Below are 25,433 nucleotides of genomic sequence, written 5' to 3'. Positions count from 1 at the left end.
CTAAGGCATTCCAACTATTGCAGCACCTCTCTTTTTGGCTCCTGGACACGGCATGTTAAGAAGGAAACTTATTTACAGCTGGGTATAATCAATTTTTTTTTAATTCTGTTTTCTTTTGGACAGGATCTGTATCACCAGTCATATGACTGTGTCTGTGTCATGTTTGCCTCTGTTCCGGATTTCAAGGAATTTTACACAGAATCTGATGTAAATAAGGAAGGGTTGGAATGTCTCAGGCTGCTAAATGAGATCATTGCGGACTTCGATGATGTATGTACCTACAGCAGTGATTGGCATGGTTTCAATCTTACTGACTTATATGCAACAGTCAGAAAACATACTTGAAGGGGAGAGTGGAAGAGCTGCCAGAAAATACTTACAGGGATTATTAAAGGAGAAGGAGATTTATGTGGGATAAATCATCTGACATCATAGTCAATCACTTTTGATTTGCTATAATGAGAATCCTATGTGTATTTTTTTTTTGCCCTTCAACTGCAGCTCTTCAGGCAGTTACATTAGATGCAAAGTATTAATATTACCCACAGATTCTAAATACGAATGTCTAAAGTCAGGTATAACTTTGTGTTATACCTGATCTGCACTGATCATTTGATACACAAGCAAATCAAAGGATTGTAAAAGTTTTAATGTTCCATTCTCTGAAGTCAGAAGCAAGTAGAGAGCATGACTACAGAGGGATTGGGAAAGGACATCTATAATAGCCTCACTGGGAACAGTATTTCTCTATAAGGAAGTTATTAGTGATGAAGATACTAGTAAAAGGTATTAAAATCGTGTCATGACTCAGAGAGCATAGTCTGGATTTGTGGACCTGCAGCTATAAAGGGTATTTTAGCAACAAACCCATTTGGAGAGCACTGGGTGTCCAATGTTCAAAACAAACTGGGATATATGAAGTAAAATCCTTGGATTTTAGTCCCATGGAAATGGACTATTCCACTGGCATGGAAAAGATGCTTACTTTCAGAAAGCTGCCTAAAGCTTAACTGTTGGCTGGCATGATCCAGTGATGGATCATTGGTGATCCAATTCCAATATCACATGAGTGCAAAGTCTACTGACTTTTAAAAGCTGTATGTAAAATAAAATGGAATTTATTCTCACTACTATAAATTTCATCCCTTTCATAGTAAAAAGGTACTTTAGATGACAAATTCTCTTTCATTGGAGTTCTTTAACCACTGTTTTGTCCACCCTTAAGTCCTTCATCCAGTATATATTTATGAAGCCATTTAAGGTCCATACAGAAACTGTTCTAAGACTTGATTTTCTGATTGATGTTTGAGTAACAGGGCTGCTGATCTGAATAATGAATGTCCTTGTTTTACAGTTATTATCAAAGCCAAAATTCAGTGGAGTTGAAAAAATAAAAACCATTGGAAGCACTTACATGGCAGCTACAGGACTGAGTGCTACACCCAACCAAGAACAGTGTCAGGTACAGGAAAATGTTTCTGCTTGATAAAAAGCATATTCAAATAAAGGCTAATTTTTTTTTTTTTCATTAAGCTGCAGGTTATGTATAATAATGTGGCCTAGTTTTTTCTTATTAGCATAGATTGTATTGTACTGGACAAGTATATACTTTAGTAGTCTCTGTGAATTTTTCTTCATGTTGCAGTTTGAAAATGCCACCTCTGTGTTTGCTAAAACAGGCCTTCTACTCTAAACACAGTACAGCATTTTATTCCTATGTGCTGTATCAGGACTGGATTTACAGAGCACACCACAGATTGCAAGAATTAATGGGAGGGATGATTTGCCTTACTAACTAGCTATACACTTATAGAACCTTTAGACTCAGTATTGAGAATATGTTCCTTTGCTTCTAGTTTACTTAATATGGTAGGAATAGAAACTGCAGTCAGTGGAAATCCAGTTCAGAGAAGCAATTCATAGCTTATTCAAAAACCTTGCTTTTGCCATGATCTTTAGAGTACTACAGGTTAGCGACAGAGAGACAGCAATTAAGAATCAACAGTCTGCTAAGGATTAATGTGCTCTTGCCAAACTCATGTTCCTTCTAAACACAAGCAATTACCACATGAACTGTATACCCTAAGGATCCTGAGGACAAATAATTATTTTAAATTAGCTTTGACATTTAATACAGGGAGGTGAAGGGGACGAAGAAAATGCAGAACGGCAGCCTGAAGATGTGAAGACATAGAGAGCTCTCAATCACAAATGGAAGAAATTTATCATTTGAGTTATTTCCACAATCAGGAGATCCACAGTTTAGCATTCTGTTGGTGATTTAATTCACATTCTCAAAAGAAATCCACCAGGACTCAGCAGCCTTCATTCCAAATTCCCAAAGATGCACAGATCCTGCAGTACCTAGTGTGGCAGTGACTGACTGCTAGACATACTGCTGGGAACCACCCCCAGCTTAAAACAAGCATCCAAGGAAGACTAAATGCCTGAGGAAGGGGTCTGAATATATCAGCTGAACAGGAAACCATCTGTTTTAGCTAGGAGTGAACTCCAAAGGAAACAGGCTTCATTTATCTAAACAGCTGCTCCGGCAAGCACCACTACTGTCCCACACCAGGCTGATGCACGCACTCCATGAATCATCTCTGAAGTTGTCAGCTGTCCATCTCTTCTATCCCTTTATCTCAAGAAATAGGGAAGATTCAGTAATTTCTCATAGAGATTGATGAGTCCATGTCTTATGAAATCATTCACTTGTCAGGATCCTATCTTGGGCTATGGGACACCAAAATTAATTTTCTCCTCAGCCTGAAAGGACTCAAAAACAGCTCTTAAAATCAGGTTACTTTGTTAAGTATGAGGAGAGATTAAGTCTATAGCCTTGGTAAGTGGTATAGGCTTTGTAAATAAAAGGGCAGAGTGGGGTTGCCCTCTTCCCCTTGTGTTTTAGTCATTTTCAGGTCTGTTAAATGTTCTCAGAGGTACTTGCTTATCTGCAAGATGAGACCAGTGGACGAATACTTAAAATTGTGAATTTCACTGGATCTTAAGCATTTTATAAGGGTGCTGAGCTGTGCAACAGTGAGAGGAAAGAATCTCTGTGAGGCTGACCACAAGCATTATTTATAATGAAAGGGAATACAATAGTAGCACACACAGAGAAAATGAATTAACAAATTCTAGGTGCACATAGATATTGAGTGCCTGCGGGATTAGATAGCAGCTAATCAGTCACTTGACAATCAAAATTTTAGATTAGGCATGGTTTGGATCTACCACTGCCTGGTTGTACACAAGTGAAATGCATCCTGTGTCTTGGCCATTGTTTGATCTAACTGATGCTGGACAGGATATCACCTTCTGCATTACTTCTCTGCATCTGCCTGCTGACCCTAGGACATCCCTAAGCACTTAAGTGTCTTCAAGCGTTCAGCATATTTTGTATTTTCACATCAGCCAAGACTCACAAGAATGATTTTTCACTGCTTGTTTGTCTTTTGAAACCAGGAACCTGAACGACAGTATATGCACATAGGAACCATGGTGGAGTTTGCATTTGCCTTGGTGGCAAAACTGGATGTCATAAACAAGCATTCATTCAATGACTTCAAGTTACGAGTAGGTGAGTATCACAGGATTCTTAGGAGAATATCATGGACAAGGGGGACAATTCAGTGCAAACCAGCTGACTGAAATAGTACTAGAACTGACCAAAAGGGCCCTGATAGGAAATAGCACCATCTTTACCCTGCTTAAAAGCAGCCTACGTGCTATTGCCCATCAACCCCTAGAAAATTTCAAGGCTTGACTTGGAAAAGGGCAGGATCTCTATTTAAAAAATAGTTGACAGAAATGTATTCATGTGGCTTTGAATGTCTTTATGGTAACTGTAAAAATTACCACAAAGGTTATAAGCCATACATTTTTTGAAGTTCACAAATACCAAAAGAATACACAAGAAAACTCTAGACTGAGCTTTGCAAAACTATATAAATGGCTTTTCAGAGGACAAGAGCTACAAGGGGCCAGTGAGGCTGGAGTTTGAGATATTTTACATGTACTAAATTCAAGCAAGCACACAAAAATGCACTCTTTCCTTTGCAGTGTTAGACAAGGGAGAGTATTTGTATTTGTTATTCAGATAAGAGCAAAGATGACTAATTATTTATCTTGGAAAGAGGTATTGCTTATATTTCAGTGCCTGATTCTTCTTCTTGTGCATCCTGTTACTTTTAAAAAGAAATAGACAGCTGCAGTAAGCAGTAGAAAGAATGATGAAATAAATGAATTCAGAGCTGGTCAAGAACCATATGTTCCAAAATGCTTATTTCCTGATAGCAGTACACAGCAGTTTCACAATGCAATATGTAATGTGGAAAGTGTGAAATGGAAACAGTAAACAAATATTGAAAACCCATAAATTCTGTAAATGTGTCAGAAGTATTTGATTTCCAACAGTTATTCCCCTGTCTTGTCTTTTTGTTGTTGTACCGTTTGCTTTTTCTTTCGGCTGCTCCTCTCAAGTCTATTTCACAGTGCCACCCACTGGCAGAACTTGCTGTCTCCGACTTGAAACGAGCTTCTTAGGGCTCTCCTGTGCCAGTACATTTTGTATTCCTTGCTAGAGCTAAAAATGACAAAGCAAATCAGAAGTATGCTTCCTTCTCAGTGTTAGAGAACTTGATGGTTCTTGCCATAGCTGACATTGCACGTACTTGCAAACACATTTACATCAGCAGCTTCAGTGAAGACAGAGAGCTGCAGGGTGTGGGGCTACATCTGCAAACTGCTTAAAGCAATACTGAGTCCTTTCAAGTGAGGACCATGAAGTAAAACAAAACACTCACTTTGGATTTTTACTAATCTTGCTAAAGATTACAGAGAACTCCGGCTCCTTTGCTTTATGGAATGAAAAAATGTTTTAACTCTAAAAAGAAACACAGGCCACCATAATCCAACATAGGCACGACTGAGATCTTCATTTTCACATCACCTCTTCTCCACTTCCCAACACCTGACAATGAAAGTCTCTGATATCCATATTAATTATAGCTACAGAAACATTTTAACAACTACTTCTGACTTAGTCCTCTCTGTAAGGACTTGTACCCAAACTGCCTTTTGTAAAAGCCCCCCTTGGCCAGCATAGAAATCTGAAATTTTTGCAACCCATTAGAGGTCTCAGCTCATAATCTTCTGTGAGTGCCTGAAATGCTAGTGTGATTTAGGAGGTACATACTGCTCTGATCTTGTCAGGCAAGGGAGGGGAGCATCTAAATGACATTTTAGGCATGCCTCCCCTTTTGCAAGTTGAGGTGCTTGATTTATGAGACAAGCTCAGATGTGCTTTTCCAGCAGGTTTTGCAGAGGTATTGCTTTCTTTCAGAAGAGAGGCTGGAGTGTTGTTTTTCATATAACTTCATAATTGGAACATTTGTCCGTGTTGTAGGTGACTTAATTTGGTTCCTGGTTTAGGGTGTGGCTAGGCCATGAGCTCAGACTGTAGGATACTTCAGAATGAGATATTCTCTGTCATCCCTGCTGGACAGTGTTGCATTTCACGGCATGATTAAATATTGCTTTGAATATGGGAGAAAGTGGAATTATGATATAACCCTCTGTAAGAGCATTCACCTGCAGTGAGAGTACTATTCTTCCAGCCTTGCCCCAACAAACATTCATGTGTGTCGTGCAAAAAAGACTCATGCCAACAGGAATGACATAGAGCAGCATATCCCACAATGCTTGTGGGGAAGAACACATTCCTAAGATGCACTGGTAGAAGTTCCCTCAAAGGAGGAGGGATCTGAAGGTGACTTCTGAGCCCCCAAGGTATTTCTCAAACCATCAGCAGTAGTGGTTCAGGAAGGAGGTGAAAAATACAAGTCCCTTCTTGCCTGTTGTATTTTGTAGGGAAGTCCTATTGCACTGTCCCAGTTCCTGGACTATGGCTGCACACACCTCTTCAGTATTACTTGCTTTCAGACTGGGCTACCCAGCAGATGGCTTTTGTGGATTCCAGTCTTAGTTCCCTAGTGTTTCCTACAAGTTGTATGTCATGAAGTAGAAAAACCCATCCGTGACTTAGTTGTTAATGCAAAGTATTGCAAGGCTTTGTCATTGAACTCCAAACACTTTGACAAATATATGTATCAGGTTCCATTTGTTATCATGTGGTGTTTGCATATTTCCCCAATTTAACTTCTACAGTCACGTTTTCCAGGATTTCCAAGTGGGCTGACAGTGTGGTTGCTAGCCTGCGCTGCCATGTTACATAACAAATGAGCCAGCTCTGAGATCCCTCTCCATGCCACAATCACACTTTCATTTTACTGCGTGGATATATCCCTAATGATGGTTTCTGTTGAGAATTTAACAGAAATCAGTTATGATCCATTGAGATAATTTTATAAATCCAAATAACTCACTTGTTCAGGGTTTATTTCTCACTGGGTCTAACTTGCCTTTCCTGTCCTTTGGTATGTACAGTTAAAATTATAGTACATTTGATGCTGGTTAACAACAGTACTTTGGATTTTACCTCCTGGATTCTTTCCCTACCAGCAGAGTACAACTCATTCCCTTTACAGACATAACATTGGCTACAAACTGACTGCAAGATAAAAAATGCCCAAGTCTAATGAGGGACTGTGTTGTTCTACCTTATTGTTCTACTCCATGCTTAATCAAATTATTTGAATACATATATTTATACTGCAGATTTTTAGGACCATTCTATGGTCAATCCAGACTTCAGAACAAACCCTTTTAGCTCATTCACTTTAGTTTGTTCTACATTTAAAAAGCAAAGAATACTAAAACAGTAACTTGATTGAGCCATCAACTATTGCAGAGGAAAGGCCCTTTTCACTACAAGTAGAAATTAAAATAAATTCTTGTGTATCTGTTTTCTCAGAAACTACTGGTCACTCACAGTGTGGTTCTCATGCTATATGAAGGCAGCAGCAGGTTATTGGGATGCCAGTGGTGGAAAATAGCAAGATGGGAGGGAGCTCTAAAACTAAAATTAGATGAACTAACTTTTGGCATTTTTATACTAACTACTCTCCTGTCATAAATGGTTGATAAAACAATGGTGAATGACTGTTTGCTGCCATACTCACTATTCATCAAGGGCCAAATGCTGTGTTCATTGACATACCATATCCCAGATGCACTGTGTGTCCTTGTTTGGTGGATCTTCACAGAATCAGTTAAGTTGGAAAAGACCTGTCAGATCATCAAGTCTGACCTATGACTGAACATCCCCATGTCAACTAGACCATGGCACCAAATGCCATGTTCGGTCTTTTCTTACAGAGACAGTAACTCCACCACCTCCCTGGGCAGCCCATTCCAATGTCTAGCTACACCTGAATGTGAAGCAATTCCTCTTAATGATCACCTAAATCTCCCTTGGCACAGCTTGAGACTGTCATCTTATCCTGTCACTGCTAGCTTGGGAGAAGAGACCAACCCCCACCTGACTAGAGCCTCCTTTCAGATACCTGTAGGGAACGATAAGGTTTCCCCTGAGCCTCATTTTCTCAAGGCTAAACAGCCCCAGCTACCTCAGAGGTCCCTCATAGGACTTGTGCTCCAGGGCCTTCACCAGCTTTGTTGCCTTTCTCTTCATTGCTGACTTTAAGTTCTAATGCTTTCCAGGAATAAACCATGGACCTGTAATAGCTGGAGTAATTGGAGCTCAAAAACCACAATATGATATATGGGGCAATACAGTAAATGTGGCCAGCAGGATGGACAGCACTGGTGTCTTAGATAAAATACAGGTAAGCCTTGATTTTGTGCTAGGGGGCTTTCACCTAAAATGGCAGAATGGCCTAAAGTTTGGCTCACTGCCAGAAACTGGCAACAGCAGCTCTGAAAGGTGATGCTAACCATCACCTTACCATCGCTTCGTTTACACAGCCTTAGTAGTTACAGAAAGATGGGGAAGCTTGGGTCTCATTCACTCAAGTGAAAATAAGCTCCTGAAGTTGAGGGAAGTGCTATGTGAGGAAGAGTATTATCCCTAGTTCCATTTATCTATCCACAAGCTCTCTGCTGGCAACCCTGGGTACAGATGTGATTACACCAAATCTAATACTTGATGTAAGTGTTTAGAATGGGCATCCAGCAACAGACTGCTTGAGAGCTTAGGTGTTCAAACCTCACCCAAGATCCTTAAAGGCCTTATGAGCCTTACAGCAAACCTCTTATAAATGAACACAACATTATGTTATCTTCACACTCTGGAAGATGATTCTGCTCTGCTTTTTTTATCAACACTGTATTGTTGCAGGTTACAGAGGAGACGAACAATGTCCTGCAAACATTGGGGTACATGAGCACCTGCAGAGGAATAATAAATGTAAAAGGAAAAGGAGAATTGAAGACATACTTTGTACATACAGAAATGACAAGATCCCTTTCACAAGGGAATGTGGCATCTTGAAGATACTTGTATGTGTCATCAATACCATATTTTCAGGAAAGTATCACGCACTTTTTAACTACATTTTGGCCCTTAACATGCGTGCTATTTTCTGGTATGTGGCACTTATTTTAATATGGCTGCAGAATAGTCCCATCAGCCATCATTTTGCACCTTGATATTTCTATGTTCAAGGACAGTTGTGATGTACGCTATAGGACTGGAAGATTGTACTGCTACTTGCACTGCTATTCAAAGACAAGAAAAGAAGGAATAGGAATCAAAAGGAGGTAACGCATCCTGAAAGGACTGAAGAGAAGTGTTAGTGACAAATGTGGGGAAAAAAGGCAATAAAGCTAGGGGTGCATACTATTTTCTGATGCATGGTGTTTTCTGGAAAATACAGTCGCTCCCCAATAGCATCCACTAATCTGGTATTAAAGTATACAGTATTGTAAATAAGTTTACTCTGTCCACACATGATTTGGATGTGATCACCAGTTACATCTCATAGCCAGGGACACGTTGGGTGGCTTGCTGGCATTCTTTCTGAAGAGAGAACTAACAATGCTGGAATAGTTTTGTACAAACGTGTCAAAATGTTTTGAAGCTATTGTCTTTTGTAAGGTTAATTCATTAAAAGTTTATATGTACTTTGCCTTACTGTTGCTGTCTCTTAGTTTTGCCTCCTTCCTTGGCTTCTGTCACTCTAAAGCTGCGTGTTTTCTGCTGCTGCCACTGCTTTTTATGCAGTATTTAGATGCTGAGGCAGGCTATGGCCAGCTGTCTCAACAGGCTTGGTCAGTAATATCTGCTAGACTTGCTATTGCCTTTCAGAAACTAAATCACCTCTACTGTCTTCAGTCATGGGTGGCATCCTAGGCACTTTGCAGTCACTTACTACCTAGGTGATACAGAACTGACCTCAAATCCATAAACACAAGCAAAGTGGGGTATACTGAAAACAGTAGCAGTGCTGCTACTTAGCAACTGGCCCACAGTGCTTTAACAGTAACAAGGAGAAGCTGCACAAGAGAAGAAAAAATTCTGTTTCAAACTTTGACAACTTCTTTTGCCCTGGCATGCCTCTCACTTTACAATGCTGGATTTTGTGGGATGTTTAAAGTAATAATCTCATTTATACTCACTAGGACATGAGTATGAGTAAAATGTTATTTTGTAGATATTTGAGATTAATTTAAATCCGTTTGAATTAAAAAGTATTACACTTACAGAGTTTCATAGATGAGCCAGGTGAAAGTAAAAGTAGGTAACTTTACTATCTATGCTCCTCTGAAGCACAGATAGTGACAATTAAGTTTTGTGTTGTAATCAATTCTTTTAGTCATAGCATCCTAACAAGAAAATAATACTATTTACAAAATAGCATACAATTAAAAGATTTTTTTCTAAGTGATACCATATGAATATGGACGTCAACTTATACACTGTTACCTCTGACATGTTATTGAAATGTAGAAAGTATTCAGACTGCTCATTCATGAAACATACATATACATTTGTATACCACTGGTATCCTTTCTGAAGTTCTTAAAATGGTGGGTCACAAATACATGGCATCAGTCCAGTCTCACTGAATGTGGCACAGTTTACTCACAGCAGCCATCTGCCCACCAGTGAATTGCAATGACAGTAGATTTCAAAGTGCCTAATTTGCTGTAAAACAGACAATCTGAATTTCAATCCCCTTAAGTAAGTCTAAAAGCAAAATGCAAGTTATTTCACTTTCACTTTAACATAACACAATTTTTCATCCAGTCCTGGAGACTTTTAAACCATAATTTTCAAGACAGGTGCTCAGTCTAATAAAATCTCATGAAAAATATTTTTGGTGTCTTTATGATTTCTTCCTTTTAATTGATAAGTTAAGATAAATGTTTTCCAGTGGAATTATAGACTTTCCAAGTAGCTCCCATGGCTCCAAAACCAATGTCCCAGTCATTGGCTAGCTGTCAGTTAGTTATTTCACTTAAGACTTCTCTTAAATCCCTCTTCACCACTTACTATAAATTTGTCCTCGGAACCCTGAAATAAGTTATTGATCTCCTTAGACTTTGAATGTACTCTGGGCCTTTAGAATCACTGTGGTATTACCACAGGTCAATGCAATAATTTCTTACTGCAGATGAAAACCCTTATGTAAAGTTGATTATATTATTTTGTCATATGTATGTGCAGCTTTCAAGTATAACCTGTGCTTTCATTTGTATTCTTGCACATCATTAACAAACCTTGTATCTAACTCCACAGCCTTGTTTCTGTGATTTTTTTATAAAAGTTAAATTATATTCTTTCTGTAAGCTATGAAATGTTAAAACATATGAATGGTGGGGAGCTGACTAGTCCAATGAAATATAAAGAAAGGTGTTTATGTGCCCTCCAAGAGCATGTTGAAAATGCCCATGTTCAAAGCAGTCATATTTCACTGGAGTTCTTCTCTCATTTTGTAATTGCATTTAGATTCTTGCAGCCAAATTCTGCTAAAGAACAAGAAAGTGGACAAAAGATACACATATCTTTGCCCAGACAAAGAAAGGTGCATACCACCTCCTCTAGCCTTCAGTTGCTGACTATTACTTTCTACTGCTGAGAAGCTATTTGTATTTAATAAATACATCTTGTCTTCCAATCCATTTTTCATCTACTGTTTATACTGGCTTATTTTTCTCTCTGTCTCGATTCACTTATGAAAAGAACTTTATTTCCTCCTTCAGCAATTTCAGCCTCAGTTACTGAATATAACACTACTCAAGAAGTATCAGCCCCTAACCTGAAAAACTTTATGATAGTGATGACATTCCATATATTCCACATCACAGTAAGAGTCATCAAGTTCTACAACTTTCATGTTGGTGACATCGTTCACAGCTTGTTAGTGAACCACAGAGTGGGACTTCCAAAAGTACAATGCAAATGCATTTCACACTGTGAGGCAGCAGCCAAAAGATCAATGTAAGTGTGATTCACTGTGGTCTGGGAAAAAGGGAATCAAATGGGAACACCTGGTAAGCCTGCTGGAATTCTTTCTCAAAGTCAGTGCTTTGCTCTAATTTATGGAGGGCTACTAAAGGACAGGAAGAAAGATAAGACTTGCAGATGTTTTTATAAACTATGGAAATCGTTTGGATTACCTGTAAATTCATGTTATTTAGCTGCTGTTTCTAAAGAGAGACATTAGTGTCTTATTTATACTATGTGAAAAACATTTTTCATTTTCTTATATTCATATATGCTTCCTCCATTTTGTAAAATATCTACAAATCCTCCCTTTTTCCACAGAGACACAGGTAGTTCAGTCTGCTTGTTTCTAAAATGATGTGAGGAAAGAGCTGTTGCAAATCTTTCCTGTTTTGTTTTTAGAACCTCATATTGGGATAAATAATAAGCTATGTTGTCAAGATGGTTTATATAGCAGAAGATTTACTATTAAAAGGTATTATTATCTTGTACTTTAATACATAATTTTCTTTCTTGTTGTGATTGTGTATGAACATACACTAATTTTTAATTTTCAGAGTGCAAATTCTAGGTGTAGGTAGTACCCTTCAAGACTTTTTACAGGTGAACCCCAAACAGTTTTAAGTCTAGGGATTTTTTGGTTTATTCTCCATTTTTTGTCTAAATAAGCAGAGTGATTCTGAGGAGAAAATGTAGAATGAGAGGTATGAGCCTTAAATAAAATATGTAACTAGGAGATAATTTTTTGTTCTTTGAAGTAATTCTGATTTGTGTGGATTTGTCAAAAGTGGTACATAAATCAACTATAACTAGTTCACCCTAAAGTTTGCTACATATTAATTTTAAGCATTTTGAAATTTGGAGGCAGGAATTATTCAGGTCAATATAATTTTTGATATGTCAAAATGCAAGACAAGGGCATTTTATTAATGTTTGTAACTATGAAGATATCAACCCTTTTATGTTATAGGATGCCCTGTTTGAAACAAAGATTCTGTCAAGAATTGTTTGAAATTTTTTTTATGCAGTATTTTTCAAATCTATTTGTAGCCATTGAGATGCTCTTCATAAACATCTTAGTTTTGACAAAAAAAAATGCATGTGAAGTATTTTGAAAGGTTGACATTCCTGAACTAAAATTTTTCATGTTTGATTCCAAAAAAGCATTACAAATAGCAATTTTTATGAAAGTTATGTCACCTCATGTATAAAAATGTATATTACTTTACTTACCAGGAGAGTTATTGAACAGAATATTGATCTGAATTGGAGCAGATATCATTGGGTTGTGTGGCAAGGTTTTGGTAGCAAGGAGAGGGAGACAGGGCTACAGGGGTGGTCTCTTTGAGAAGCTGCCAGAAACTTCCCCCACATCCAACAGAGCTGATGCCAGATAGCACCAAGATCAACCCACCACTGGCCAAATTGAGCCTATCAACAACAGCTCTGGAATAACATATTTAAGAAGAGAGAAAAATGCGGCAGAAACAGCAGCTGAAGAGAGGAAACATCTCTGAAATACCAGGGCAGTGAGAAAAGACAAGGAGGAGATGTTCCAGGCAGAGCAGAGATTCCCCTGCAGCCTGTGGTGCAGCCTTGGAGGTCCATGGGGGAGCAGAGATCCACCTGCTGCCCACAGACAACCCCACACTGGACCAGGTGGATCCCCAAGAGGCTGTGACCCCTGGGAAACGTGCTGGAGGAGGCTCCTGTGGGCCCATGGAGAGAGGAGCTAGTGCTGTAGCAGGTTTGCTGACTTGTGACCTCATGGGGAACCCACAGTGGTGCAGCCTGTTCCAAAAGGACTGCAACCCGTGAAAGGGACCCACAATTTGATGAACCATTCCTGAGGGATTGCAGACTGTGACAAGGATTCACATGAGAAAAGTTCTTGGAGAACTGTCTCCTGTGGGAGGGATGCAATGCTTCCAAAGAGCCTTCCCATTTGAGCTGGGCATTCAGTCAAGTATTCAGGGTCTAGAAGAAACACGCACTTCTGTGAAACAACTGGCTGGACCCAAAGCTACAGCAGTAGAAAGGGGACAAGTTTTGAGTCATTTTTGTTTCAGCCTCTTTCAAGGGCCATCAAATGGAACATTGGAACATTTTTGGCAAAGACTGTCTCTCCTTCAGGACCACATGGAAAACTGATATATGTTGAGGTCAAAGAGCTAGGACAGGAGAGGGCTTGCCAAGCCTTAATTTGACAGCAGGCTGTCATCTTATCTTTAAATGACATAAGGTTATAGTAAGAAAACAGCTACTGTTGTTTCTATGTATAAATTCCCTGTCTAGTTATATGTCACCTGTCCTCTTGTGTCCATCCTGTCTGCCTTCCCATTATCATTGTCTCTTCTTAGTGTCCCCTCTCCCTGCCTCCATTATTTGTTGCTTCATATTCCTTTTAGGAAATCTTTTCAGAGTTATTCTGCAAACCAGTCTGACATTTAAGAACAGTGACCCTGCCTTTAAGACATGCTATGCCTATAAAAGTACTACCAACGTGTTCTAAACTCAGACACCTTGGCAGTGGAACCTGAGGGGCTATTACTACTCTCCAACAGGGAAGGCAATTGAACTTCTCATCCTTAAGGCACCAAATTCAAAGCAGCTTTTAACACTTTGGTCTCTTAGCTCAGCTGTATTTGAATGCATAGTTTTCACCATATAGACTAAAATTGCTCCACTGTTTACATGTACATGTTCATGCTGAAGTTACAAAGTAAACAGTCTGACTTTCCATGCTATTTTATAACACGAATATATACATTTAACAGTAGCATATTAATAAAGTCCGGTTGCAACTGGGACAAACCCCCCTGGGCATTTATATCCTGCTTCTAGGGAATCTGCAAAAGATGACCAGGAAGAAAAGCCTTTGTAAGTTTCAAATAATTCTAAAAGGATTTATACCTATAATGGGAAGGAAAAATAAAGCGAAAAACATAGTTTTTAATTGTTTCAAATGGGGAGGTGGTGGTATGGCAAATCTGTAACAAGCACTCAGCAGGATTTGTGACAATCTGTATTGCATCCAGATACTGTGATTTAATTTAATTCCATCAATTTAATGTTAATAAAAATGAGCTACATTGGAACAGCAGAAAGAAAACTGGGGAGAAATCTTTCAGATCAGACTTCAGAGCTCTTGCCTAGCTTAGTTGGTATCTCTGGTGAACAGTTTCTTGTGGCTCTATTTATAGCTGCAGTTTCAGCTGAGCTGCTTTTTATAAATGGGTTTGCTATCTCTCTGTGCTTGGACTAAAGTACAGAAAAGCACTTGCACAGTGGCAAGCAGGTCTCTGCTTAGGAAGCTGGTGTGAGGCAGCTGTTGGATTTTCAATTCCACTGCTCACTTACATTGTACTAATTTGGACCATGTTACAGAAAGAAGAGGATCTTAATTGGCAGAGGGACATTATTAGATAAGCAGATGGAAATTGTCACAAATGATTAAAAAAAACACCCACACCAGTCTTCAGATTGTAAAGCCTCCATGCTATGCTCACAAAGAAGCAGAAGTCTGTGTTATTCAGTGGATTTCTGAAGGGAGAGTGGCAGCTACATAACAAGGATGACACTTTTGTAGACCTGAATTATTGCCTGGCTCCATGATGCCTGAAACAATCAGTTGAAGATTTCTAGTACTCTGAAAGTTGGTGGATTTAAAATAAATGTTGGATGTTTGGTAAAATTCAAGATGCCTGGGAGAGTGCTATTGTGAAAGTGTTACCAAAAGATTCTGGTAGCAATAATAATAGTAATGCTGTGCCTACAGGACAGCAGCTCTACAGCTGTTGTTCCACTAAACAAAGGTAAACTAAAGCAAGCCACTCACAGACCCCCAAGGACCACAGTAAGAAGCAGTATGGGCATAGTTAGATACATGTACTAAATGAGGATAACCATGGGGTGAATGTCTAAACTAGGAGCCAGGTGCTACTAGAGCAGAGCTGTTTTACAGTTACTCTGAGATTTACAACCAGGAGACACGTATTTTCTGTGTTCCCAACACAAATAAGTATGTGAGAGAATTTTCCAACTGCATTGCCTGAAATGGCTGAGCATCCTATGCTGGATTCTGCACCTGAGATGTGTCAACCCTGGATGTATGTACAACCTGGGGAATGAGATGCTGGGAAGCAGTGCCATGGAAAAGGACATGGGGGTGCTGGTCCATGGCAAGTTGACCATGACCCAGCAGTGTCCTGGCAGCCAGGAGAGCCAGCCCTGTCCTGGGGGCATCAGGCACAGCATCACAGCCAGGCAAGGGAGGGGATTGTCCTGCTCTGCTCTGAGCTGGGGCAGCCTCATCTCGAGTGCTGGGGCCATAATTTCAGAAGGATTTTAAGGTGTTAGAGAGCATCCAGAGGATGTCAACAAAGATGGTGAAGGACCTGGAGGGGAAGCTGTGAGAGGAGCAGCTGAGATCACTCGGTCTGCTCAGCTTGGATGAGACTGAGGGGAGATCCCATTGCCATCCCAACTCCCTGTGAGAGGAGAGGAGGGGCAGGCACTGCTCTCTGCTCCGTGGTGACAGTGACAGGACCCGAGGGAAGGGCCTGAAGCTGAGTCAGGGGAGGCTTAGGTTGGATATTAAAATAAGGTTTGTCACCCAGAGAGGGTTAGGGCACTGGAACAGGCTGAACAGGAAAATGGTCACAGCACCAGCCTGACAGAGTTCAAGAAGCGTGCGAAAGCCTGTGCCCCGGGGACATGAGCTACTGTCCAAAGAGAGAAATTACTGTCCTTATCCTGGTGAAAATTCCACGCTATGGTGTGGTTTTATTCAATTTACGTACTTAGAGAGGGATTTGGGTCCTAGTGGAGCTGCCACAGCAAAAAAAAAAAGTCAGAAAGTCAGTCCGCTTCGGCTAGGCTTTGCTCTAACCTTCTTCCCCTTGGAAACTGCCAAGGGCACAAAGGACCAGGGAGCTGGAGCCGCGGCACAAGACTGAGACCACAACTGCGCTCTCGGGTGCCCCGAGCTCTCCCTCTGGCCCGTCAGAGCGCTGCGGAACGCCCCGCGCCCGGGCCGGTTCCTGCGGCCGCCCAGGCCGGGGGCGCGGTGCGCGGAGGAGCCGAGCGCCGGTAACGGCGGGGCAGCATGGCCGGCCCCGGCCCGGGCGGAACCGGGACGCACTTGGCACAGCAGGCGCTCGACAACCCGCCGGGCAGGAGGCGGCCTGCCCTCGCCTCCTTCTCCGCCTTCAGCTTCGTCCCGCCCAGACGGGAAGGGCCGCCGGAGCTCAGCTATTTCAGCCGGACCCCCAAGGTGAGGGAGGGAGGGGAGCGGCGCAGGGCGAAGGGACAGGCTTGCCCCGTGGGTATGTGCGCACTGCAGAACCTCTGCTCGGACCCGGTGCAAAGGCGCAGCTTCATTATGAGGGAACTGGTCAGGCAGGTGCTAAAAATCGTCACAGCATCATAGAATTGTTTGGGTTGGAAGGGGCCTTTAAGATCTTCCGTTCCAGCCCCTGCCACGGGCAGGGATACCTTCCACTGGAGCAGGTTGATCCCAGCGCCATCCAGCCTGGGCTGGAACACTGCCGGGGATGGGGTACCCACAGCTTCTCGGGGCAGCCTGTTCTAGGCCTCACCACACTCACAGCGAAGGATCATTTTCTGATACAGAAACGTGGCACCTAAATCTCTATCACTAGGCTATCTAATGGCAAAATAACAGAGCCCTTTGCAAAGTGTATTTGCTACTTGTGGATGGCAAATGAGGGTGTGGCCTTTCAGTGGATAACAAGAGAGGGCACAGACATTGTTTGCCAAGGGTGGAGGATTAACAGGCTGCTTGGTATCAGTGAAATGTGAGGCATTTTTAGGAGGAACACTAGGAAAGGCATCATCTGTCACTAGGGTTTGATGCAGCACCAGTGGATTATGTTGTAACACACACTTTTGGGAACCCTTTAATAAGAAACTTCTCCATTTTCATTTGAGAGAAAAGATTTTCCATGTGCATTGCATAAATTTTCCACATGGTCAGCTTTAATAAAATCAATAGAGCTACTCAAAACAATAACATCAGTATATGCCTCTGTAACTGAATGCTTCTGGAGGTGTTACACTGCCACTCAACATGTAGTGACTCAAGTGGGCTGGCAGGGAGCCTCACTCCTCACTCTGCTGTGTTATGTCACCATCTCATTCTGTCCTCTTATTTAAAATCAGAAATGAAAACAATCTTACACCTTCTGCTTCACTCAGCTATAGTTCCTGGGTGGTGAACTTTTTTATGAACTGTCATATGAGACATTGAAGTTAACTGTCTTTTTTCTCAAAAAAAATAGTATAAGAAAGTTTTGAAATGCCTGTTATGTCAGTGTGACATACCAATTCTGTGACAATTCATAACAATAAATACAACCCATGAATCCTCTCCTCACCCAAGTGACAAGCTGCTGAATGTGCCAAGCACTGGGTGGCACTGACTGGTGGTTTATGAGAGTTTGCAGGTCCTGTGTCTCTGGGATGTGGGCAGGGTACAGACCAGAGCACTGTGCTGGACATTAAAGGAGCAGCAAATTTTCTGCATTGACCACGTAGCCCTGCTAAAAGACTAATAGATTTTTAATATCAGACTCTTTTGTCTTGATTACCTTGGCAAGGTGGTCTGACCCAAAGGTCACAGTTGGTGCCGTGTTTCACAACAAGAGTAAGGCAAGGGCATGTCAAAGGGCTGGCATGGTGCTCTTCGGGCTGGTGGATCTCACCAGTCTGCACACAATTGGCAGCCATATGGTAGAGCTTTTCCTTAAAATACAGTCTGCTTTCACACTCACAGAGGCCTAGTTTGTGAAAAATGCTGCTCCAATGGCATGGAAACAAAAAGTGATAATAGCTGTTTAATAGGTTTCTTCACAGCCCAGGTCTTGGCCACAGGGGAGGAAGCAGATTGAAACCATTCTTCTAAACAATTTAGAAATTAGATAATTTGAATATTTTTATTTTTAGAGCAAAAGGAATCTCATTCCTTTTTGCACCTTAAGTACCTAAAACCAATCATGTATCAGGACTGAAGCAGAGAGAAGCAGGAAGAAGATGGGCTCATCACATGGCCAGAAGCCAGAAATTTCTGCCTTTTAATCCCTTGGTTGACAGTTTCTTCCTGGATTGCTTTACATAAGTTACTGTAGCCAGTGTGCCTGGTGTTTCCTCTTCTGAGATGTGGAGAAAGCTATTACCTATTTTATGTGTGTAGGGAATACTGATGAATGCTTGCAAAGCATTTAGCTTTAGCAGTACACAGAGGATGCCTACCCTGAGTGCACCTTTATCATCAGCTCTGTATGACTCACTTGTTCCAATGGGCTTAAGAAGCAGCTCGCCACCACCACCACCCAAGCTAACCAAGTTATCATTTACAACAAAGAGAAACAGCAGCAGAAAGTCATCAGTGTATTGAGCAGTACAAATCTGGCAGAAAATCTTAAACAGGAATCTGGGACAGAGCTAGTTTTTGATGTAACAGGCTGGCTGACTCTCCGCAAGTTCCGGAAAGGATGATTTATCTGCTCTGACATGAGCAAGAAATGACACTCTTACTCTGAAACAAGGGACAGATAATGCCACATGAATAACACCAAAGAGCAAATAACATTTCTGGTGGTGAGTACAAATTAAATGGCCGCTGAATGAAACTGGTATCTTGGAGAGGAAAAAAGAAGCAAGGAAGCACAGAAATAATCATGGAGATGAAAATCATGTGCAGGGTGCTCTTGAACGTGCCTGAAACCCTCTAAAGCTCATTGGTTTCTGAGAGGTGAAGGGTTAGATAGATTAAATACAAAATAATCTCTCCTCTTGGCAGAACCAAGTATTGGAGATACCTTTACAAATAAAGCCTGGAATTACAGCAATGTCTCTCTAGTGCTCTTAACTATGGTTTCCTTTTAATGGAACCATTATAAGCTTTTTGACCTGCCATGACTTGACTATATTTGGAGAATACCACTGTAATTTGAAAAACTCAAAGTACATGAGATTTTCAATGGTTAAATTGGACACACTGTAAAATTAGAGGAGAAAAACATCTCAACAAAATGCACCATTCTTTTAGTCTGCCATGCACGAAGCCAATGACAATTGACATGTTTATCAGAATATGGACCTTTTAATGAAGTTTAATAACAACTGGCAGCATATTTCAGTAGGGGATTTTGGTTTTGGTTTTTTTCTTTGAAAAGTTTCTTTTAGTTTTGAAATTGATTTGATTCCATTCATGAGAACTTCTTGACTGGATTTGACAAACGCCTTTGTTAGAAGAGCAGATCTTTTATGTTGCTTATTTGGATACAAACTATGTCAACAGTTGAACAATAATATTATAGCTTGGGGTGTGCTTTATTTTCATGCCTGACATATATGTGTCATGCATACCACTGGATCACAGGATTACTACTGTGGCATGTTTCTCAATTCTGTTCTAGTCAGAAATTAAATTATGTTTACAGTGCAGGGTACCTTTGTCTTTTTGAAAGTTCCTGTTTTGCTTTTAAATAATTGTGCTAGATCATTTGACAAATACACAAGTTTAGGAAGGAGAGTATTAAGTGCAGAAAATTAAAATAGATGAGATAAATTTCCAAAAATTACAACAGATTACAGTGGGGGAAAATGAAGTAAATTGCCACCAGGGAAATTTCAGAGCTGAACAAACTTAATAAAGGATACCACATGTCATTAGGTAATTTTGCAAACTATTCAAAAGGACTGGCCCAAACTTCCCAATGAGGTCAGTAATATTACAGTTGTCATAATCTAATACAGTATATGCACTATTTAGGTATTGATTTTACTACATGTATTCTGTAATCTGTAAAGTAGAGCAATTCTGTGAATTAGCCATTTTTTCTTCCTTTTCTCAAGACAGGAGATTCTTTCACCTATGATGCTGTTTTTAATACACCAGAAGGTTATGACCAATATCTTCAGCGGTGTGACAGAAAACACGCAAAGGGTCGTGGCCTTAAAATTCATGAGGAGGTAACCCTTGGATAAATTCATAATTATCTTTTTTTAAGGTGTTTTGTACTTTTTGACATGACTGGAGACTGTAGGCATTGTTTTACCCTTTATGATGTAGCCCATATGGTAAGAAAAGAATTGGAAGGAGAACATCATTATGCTCAGCCTGCAGGTTTAGGAGAAAGCATTATCCCATGGAGACACCCTAATTACCTCTTGCTCTTTCCTATCCTGAAGATTTCCAGGTGACAAGACATATGCAAGTTAAAGCAACGGGGAAGAGGCAAATCTTGTCTTGCAGGGTACAAGGTATACTCTGAACCATCTGTGCCCCTCAAGAGTTGTACTTCAGGTGGTTCTGCATTTATTTCTGTGATGCTTAAAAACTTTTCTCCCTGAGAGGACTGGATTCAGAGGCCATGACTTCACTGCTGTCCTCTGACACCCGCCTTCTCTATGCCAGCATTTGTTTGAAAGCCCTAGTCTCTGAAGCTGGTGAGTTCCTCAGGAAAACCTGCACCAGATTGCCCTCCAAGAAGGAAATTCATAGGGAGCTAGTGCAAAAGTGTGGTTATTTAGAGCACATGGGTATGCTTGAGAAAGGATAGGCAAGTATTTGAGGCCAGCAGAATCTGGGTTTGATGTGCACACCCATAGGTAAATACTCCCTTGCAAACAGAAATACTATAATACATATGCATAAATATATATGTATATATTTTTGCATGCAGCATCAAAATAATACACGTATATACATATATACATATGCATATATACAAGTGTCTGTGTATATAATATTTATACATACACACACTAAACTGCACATAGAGGCAGAGGCTGTCAAAAACCAAATAAAATGTAATCTCTGTGTACTAATGACCTCAAAATCCCAGTGGGTTCATAGAATGTAAAAGTGATGAGTAGGCAAGGGATGGCTGTCCACTTTGGTTATATATTATAGTGAAGGAGGAAGGAAGAGTGACACAAGAGTTCAAATTGCTCTAATTTCCATGCACTAAAAATGTTTTTTTTTTTTCTCACAAAGCTCACTGTTTGGGAATTGTCTCATAGCAGTTACATATGCCAGACATTTCAATGGAAGTGTGTAGCCATCATGCCCTTCAGCTCTATCAGACAGTGCAGGAAGTATTAGATGCTCCCAAAGGAGTCCCAGGAGTGTCCATTAGCATCACCTGCTCATGCCTAATAACTCAATTGCAAATCTGTGTATGTATGTAAATGGCTACTCCAATTAGACATTAAAATTTTTATTTAAACCAAACAAAGACAACCTCCCTACCCTAGTACCAAGCCCATCCTCGAAGAGGGAAATCTGTGTAGAAAGTTCATCAATATAAAGTTATGGCTTTTTACTGAGTTTCGTATCAAAAAAACTCCCTTTCTTCTTGGTTTTCTTCCTTCCTAGAGCAAATTTATATGTGCCAGATTTCATACCAGCTCTGCTGGGCAGTGCATACAAGGGACTGTGCAAACAGGTGTCCCTTAATCCAGCCCTTTAATTAGCATGGAGACACATCAAACCCTTAAACAGCTGTTTAATAACAATGTGATCCTCCTGCACGTGATGACATCCAACACTGGATGTAACCAGTGCAGGTCACATACTCAATCTCCCTTTAATTATCACAGTGGGCCTCTCAGGCTTTATATAATAATAACTAAATTATAAAATATAATAAGTAAAATACCACAATTCACATCTTTCTAGTACAACACTGAAAGCAGATAGACTGAACCCACCACAGTATGCCACTTGAAGTGGAAAAAAGCAAACCACTGCAAGTAAGCCTCTCATTTCCTGCAGATAGCCTGGGTGCACTCAGAGAATTCAAGAGTACAGTGACAGTATTCAGTTTAAGTACATGCAGCTGAGTAACTGCAGTGGAGTCCGTGCAAGGGCTGCCATTGCTGATTCCAAGTGCTAGAATTACACGCTGCGAGGGTGGGTAGCAGGATGCTTCCCAGCCAACTGTTGGAAAATCTGAAACCCACTGAATGCCAAACCCACAGAGATGAAATACCAGTGTGCACAGTCAGCATTGTGCTACCAAGGATGCTGAAAACTGAAACTTATTTATTTAAAAGGAACACAAACTATAGGAATTACATACTGCTGCCTGTCATTAGCACTGTAAACCCTGAATTTCTAGAAAAGTCGTTCTTGACGGTACAAAGATGTTTTAGTTTCTCATTTTTCAACATTTATCCACAACTAGGGCAGGGGAGAAAGTGGTATTAATTTTGCCTGCCAGTCTTCTTGACTTGGTTTTCATTCTGCTGAGGTTAAAAGTTGGTGTATAATGAATAGCTTTTAAAATAAGATGGAGTAAGGTAGGCAGAAGAACTGGGGGATAAATTGCTTTGAAATTAGCTTTTCTATTTGAGTGAGTGAGTGAGTGAGTGAGTGAGTGAGTGAGTGAGTGAGTGAGTTTTTAAAAAGAGTTTACAGCATCTTTCCAAGAACCTCAGGTTCTGTCCTTGGGGCTGGAAATCTTTTAGCTGACTGCTCTGCTGTGAGATCCTTTCAATATGTGCTCCCACCTGCATCCTTGCAGGACATGAGTGCTGATTTACTCAGACTTGTGTTTGTTGTAGCAAAGAAGTAATTTGCTTACACTTAAACTGTGGTGTGGCATCTGCATTTTGATACTCCTTTTAGATAGTATTTATATTATAAGACTAGAAAAACACATTGCAGACCAAGGCTTACTGTGTTAGTGTGGAAACATGCATGCAGCCTGATAAATCTGAGACCTTTGGCTAGGGAAAGAAAAACAAACAAATCCTGTCTCTCCCTTTTGACTCCGTAGCTCCCTGTTGCTGGAACACAGGAAGGAACTGCAGATTGCAGATAGTGATTGCACAGCCACCCAAAGTGCAGCTTACTAAGAACAAGCTTAAAATCTTTTCTCAGTCAGGTTATTTTTCATCAAGTCCACTTTCCATCATTGCAAAACAGTTATATCTGTAATTTTACAGCTACAAGTATTTTTAGTAAAACCTTTCATTGTGCAGAAATAAAGTCGTATATCCTTTATTTTCTTCAGGGAAAGCCTGCATGGACTAGTGGCTGCTCAGGGTCTTTCTTTAGGCTTTGATTTTTTTCATGCTGTGCTTTCACTGAATTGTGCAAGCAGGGTAGGTGTTCCTGTAAGAGGGCACAAATCTCCTCTTTTTCAAATGAATCATGCGACTCAGTGCACCAAAAAAAAGAAAAAAAAAATCAAATCTGTGCTTTTCTGGCATTTAGCTTACCAGTAATCTCAGGGTAATCACGTGTGCTTGTATTTGTGTAAAAAATTATCAGTCCACAGCCCAGCTCCATATCTTATCATCTTGTCATTTAGTGACATATTCATGGTTTATTAAGATAAAAATAACATAAAAAACTAGGGTGGGGATTGAAGATTAAGGACACTAAACAAATACACATCTATATAACAGATGCTGTACAGTTCTGTCAGTTATTTTACCCTGATCACAGCACATTTAGCAATAGAATACTGTGTTTTCTGTTCACCCTGTGACTTTCTTCTAAGGCAACTGTTGTGTTTGCCCAGGAAATGGCAAGAGCTGTTCCTGTGCGGACATCTGCAGAGTATGGGAAGCGTGCACACAAGCCCTTGGACCCAGCAACCAGGGAGCATGTAAAGGTTTGTAGCCTGCATGCAGCAATCTACGGGGAAGGCAGCCGCCCTGCTCATTGAAAAAAGCCTTCTCCAGGCCTGGATCCATGGGAAATCTCTTGTATCTGTCATTGCCAACAACATTTATCTGGGACAAGAAAAACAACCCACTTTGAAAAGCAATATGGTGCTTTTGCCTTTTCTTCTACAGTTTAGTTAATGAGAATGATCTGGATTAAAAATAGGGTGAAATAGCAGCTGCACTTTTTTTTGTGCTAATTAAAATGCGTATGTTCTCCTTACATTCTCATAAAAATCACATGAAGAGCAGCAACAACAAGGGCTTTTTAGAACATTTTAGGAAGCAACACTGAGAATGAGACCTGTTGGATCAAAAGCTGTGTCTGCAATTTTAGGCAGTGCTTCTACATAACCATTCACAGACCTGACATTTAAGGAAACTTGCACCTCAAGGTATCAGTGGTCACAGATTTTTCAATCCTTACAGAGTTGCTAGAGAATCGTGAGACATTGTTTTATGTGCACAACAGCTGAAATGGATATTCAGCTCAGAATTTTCAAAAGTGTATGGGCTTATGCGCTTAGCAGTTTCAGTAGACTTCAAGTGGAACTAGAGTTAAAAGGAACTTCTGAGCACTTAGCATTTGAAGAGACAAAATCTGGGTTTAGCTGAATTCAGACATTCATTTCATTGACTTCCACTATAGGAATGGTGTCTGACAGATTTAACAAGAAAAATCATCATTGGTTCTGTATCCAATCTTAAAATAATGGGAAAAAAACCTGAGTAATACTAGCAGAATAAGCACTAAATCATTTGGTAGAAAGGGTGAAAAAACACAAGGGTTTGAGCAGTAGTCATTTAAAAAACATGTTTAGCACAAATGTCTAAATCTGATTAAACATCTAATGCCTCGTACTTTCACAGAATCCAGTACTAAAATTTTAAGGCAATTTCAAGAGGAGTTTCTCTGGCAGAGTGTGCATCAGTTTGGTTCTCAAGAGCTGTTGATCCTGTTGTTGTTTACAGCTGTGGCAGTACATTCAGAAAGGAACAGCTAGAGTGATCATACCAGAAAAAGAACTGGAAGTCCACAGCTGTGACTGACACTGGTTTTGTCAGGTATTTAGACACAGGAAATCTGCGTCATTTTTAAATACAGTGAGACACCTAGTGAAAAAAAAAAAAAAAAAAAAAGTAACAAAAAACGTCAATCTGGGACCTGAAAAAGTAGTAAATTAGGCAATCAATAGCACTTGTTTGGCATGATGTGAGAAGCAGAGCACATAAAGCAGCCCATTCTGAGAGGTGTTTGTTACTTTCATTATTCATGACCTGAAGTTCTACACTAAAATTGGCTATAGACAAAAGGACATTAATGGCAACATTCCTTTTCAAAAATAAACACTTC

The 25,433-nt window shown here is 40.3% G+C and overlaps 2 protein-coding genes and 1 long non-coding RNA gene across 3 annotated transcripts in view; 2 read left to right on the top strand and 1 right to left on the bottom strand.

Annotated features, from left to right (window-relative positions):
* Positions 1-10,686, top strand: part of ADCY2 (adenylate cyclase 2) — a 197,480-nt gene extending 186,794 nt beyond the window's left edge. Inside the window, exons 21-25 of the mRNA XM_079301150.1 lie at positions 124-270; positions 1,355-1,462; positions 3,469-3,583; positions 7,627-7,751; positions 8,264-10,686. Coding sequence (XP_079157276.1) covers positions 124-270; positions 1,355-1,462; positions 3,469-3,583; positions 7,627-7,751; positions 8,264-8,416 — 648 coding nt within the window. The 3' untranslated portion in view covers positions 8,417-10,686. The remainder of the gene's footprint in view (positions 1-123; positions 271-1,354; positions 1,463-3,468; positions 3,584-7,626; positions 7,752-8,263) is intronic.
* LOC306799742 lies at positions 4,368-7,618 on the bottom strand. The gene is made up of 3 exons (XR_013773674.1): positions 7,086-7,618; positions 6,896-6,982; positions 4,368-4,588 (listed from the first exon to the last, which is right to left on the bottom strand). It is a non-coding gene; the product is annotated as an uncharacterized lncRNA (long non-coding RNA).
* Positions 10,687-16,462: 5,776 nt separating the features above from the next.
* Positions 16,463-24,257, top strand: CFAP90 (cilia and flagella associated protein 90). The gene is made up of 3 exons (XM_079301185.1): positions 16,463-16,649; positions 20,255-20,371; positions 23,935-24,257. The coding sequence occupies exons 1-3, from the start codon at positions 16,482-16,484 to the stop codon at positions 24,079-24,081; spliced, it is 432 nt and encodes a 143-aa protein (XP_079157311.1). The 5' UTR covers positions 16,463-16,481; the 3' UTR covers positions 24,082-24,257.
* The last annotated feature ends 1,176 nt before the right edge of the window (positions 24,258-25,433 follow it).

This window comes from Erithacus rubecula, assembly GCF_903797595.1.
Source record: "Erithacus rubecula genome assembly, chromosome: 3".
Taxonomy (NCBI): domain Eukaryota; kingdom Metazoa; phylum Chordata; class Aves; order Passeriformes; family Muscicapidae; genus Erithacus; species Erithacus rubecula.
Note: the sequence above shows the minus strand (reverse complement) of the source record. Positions and strands in the feature narration are given on the sequence as shown.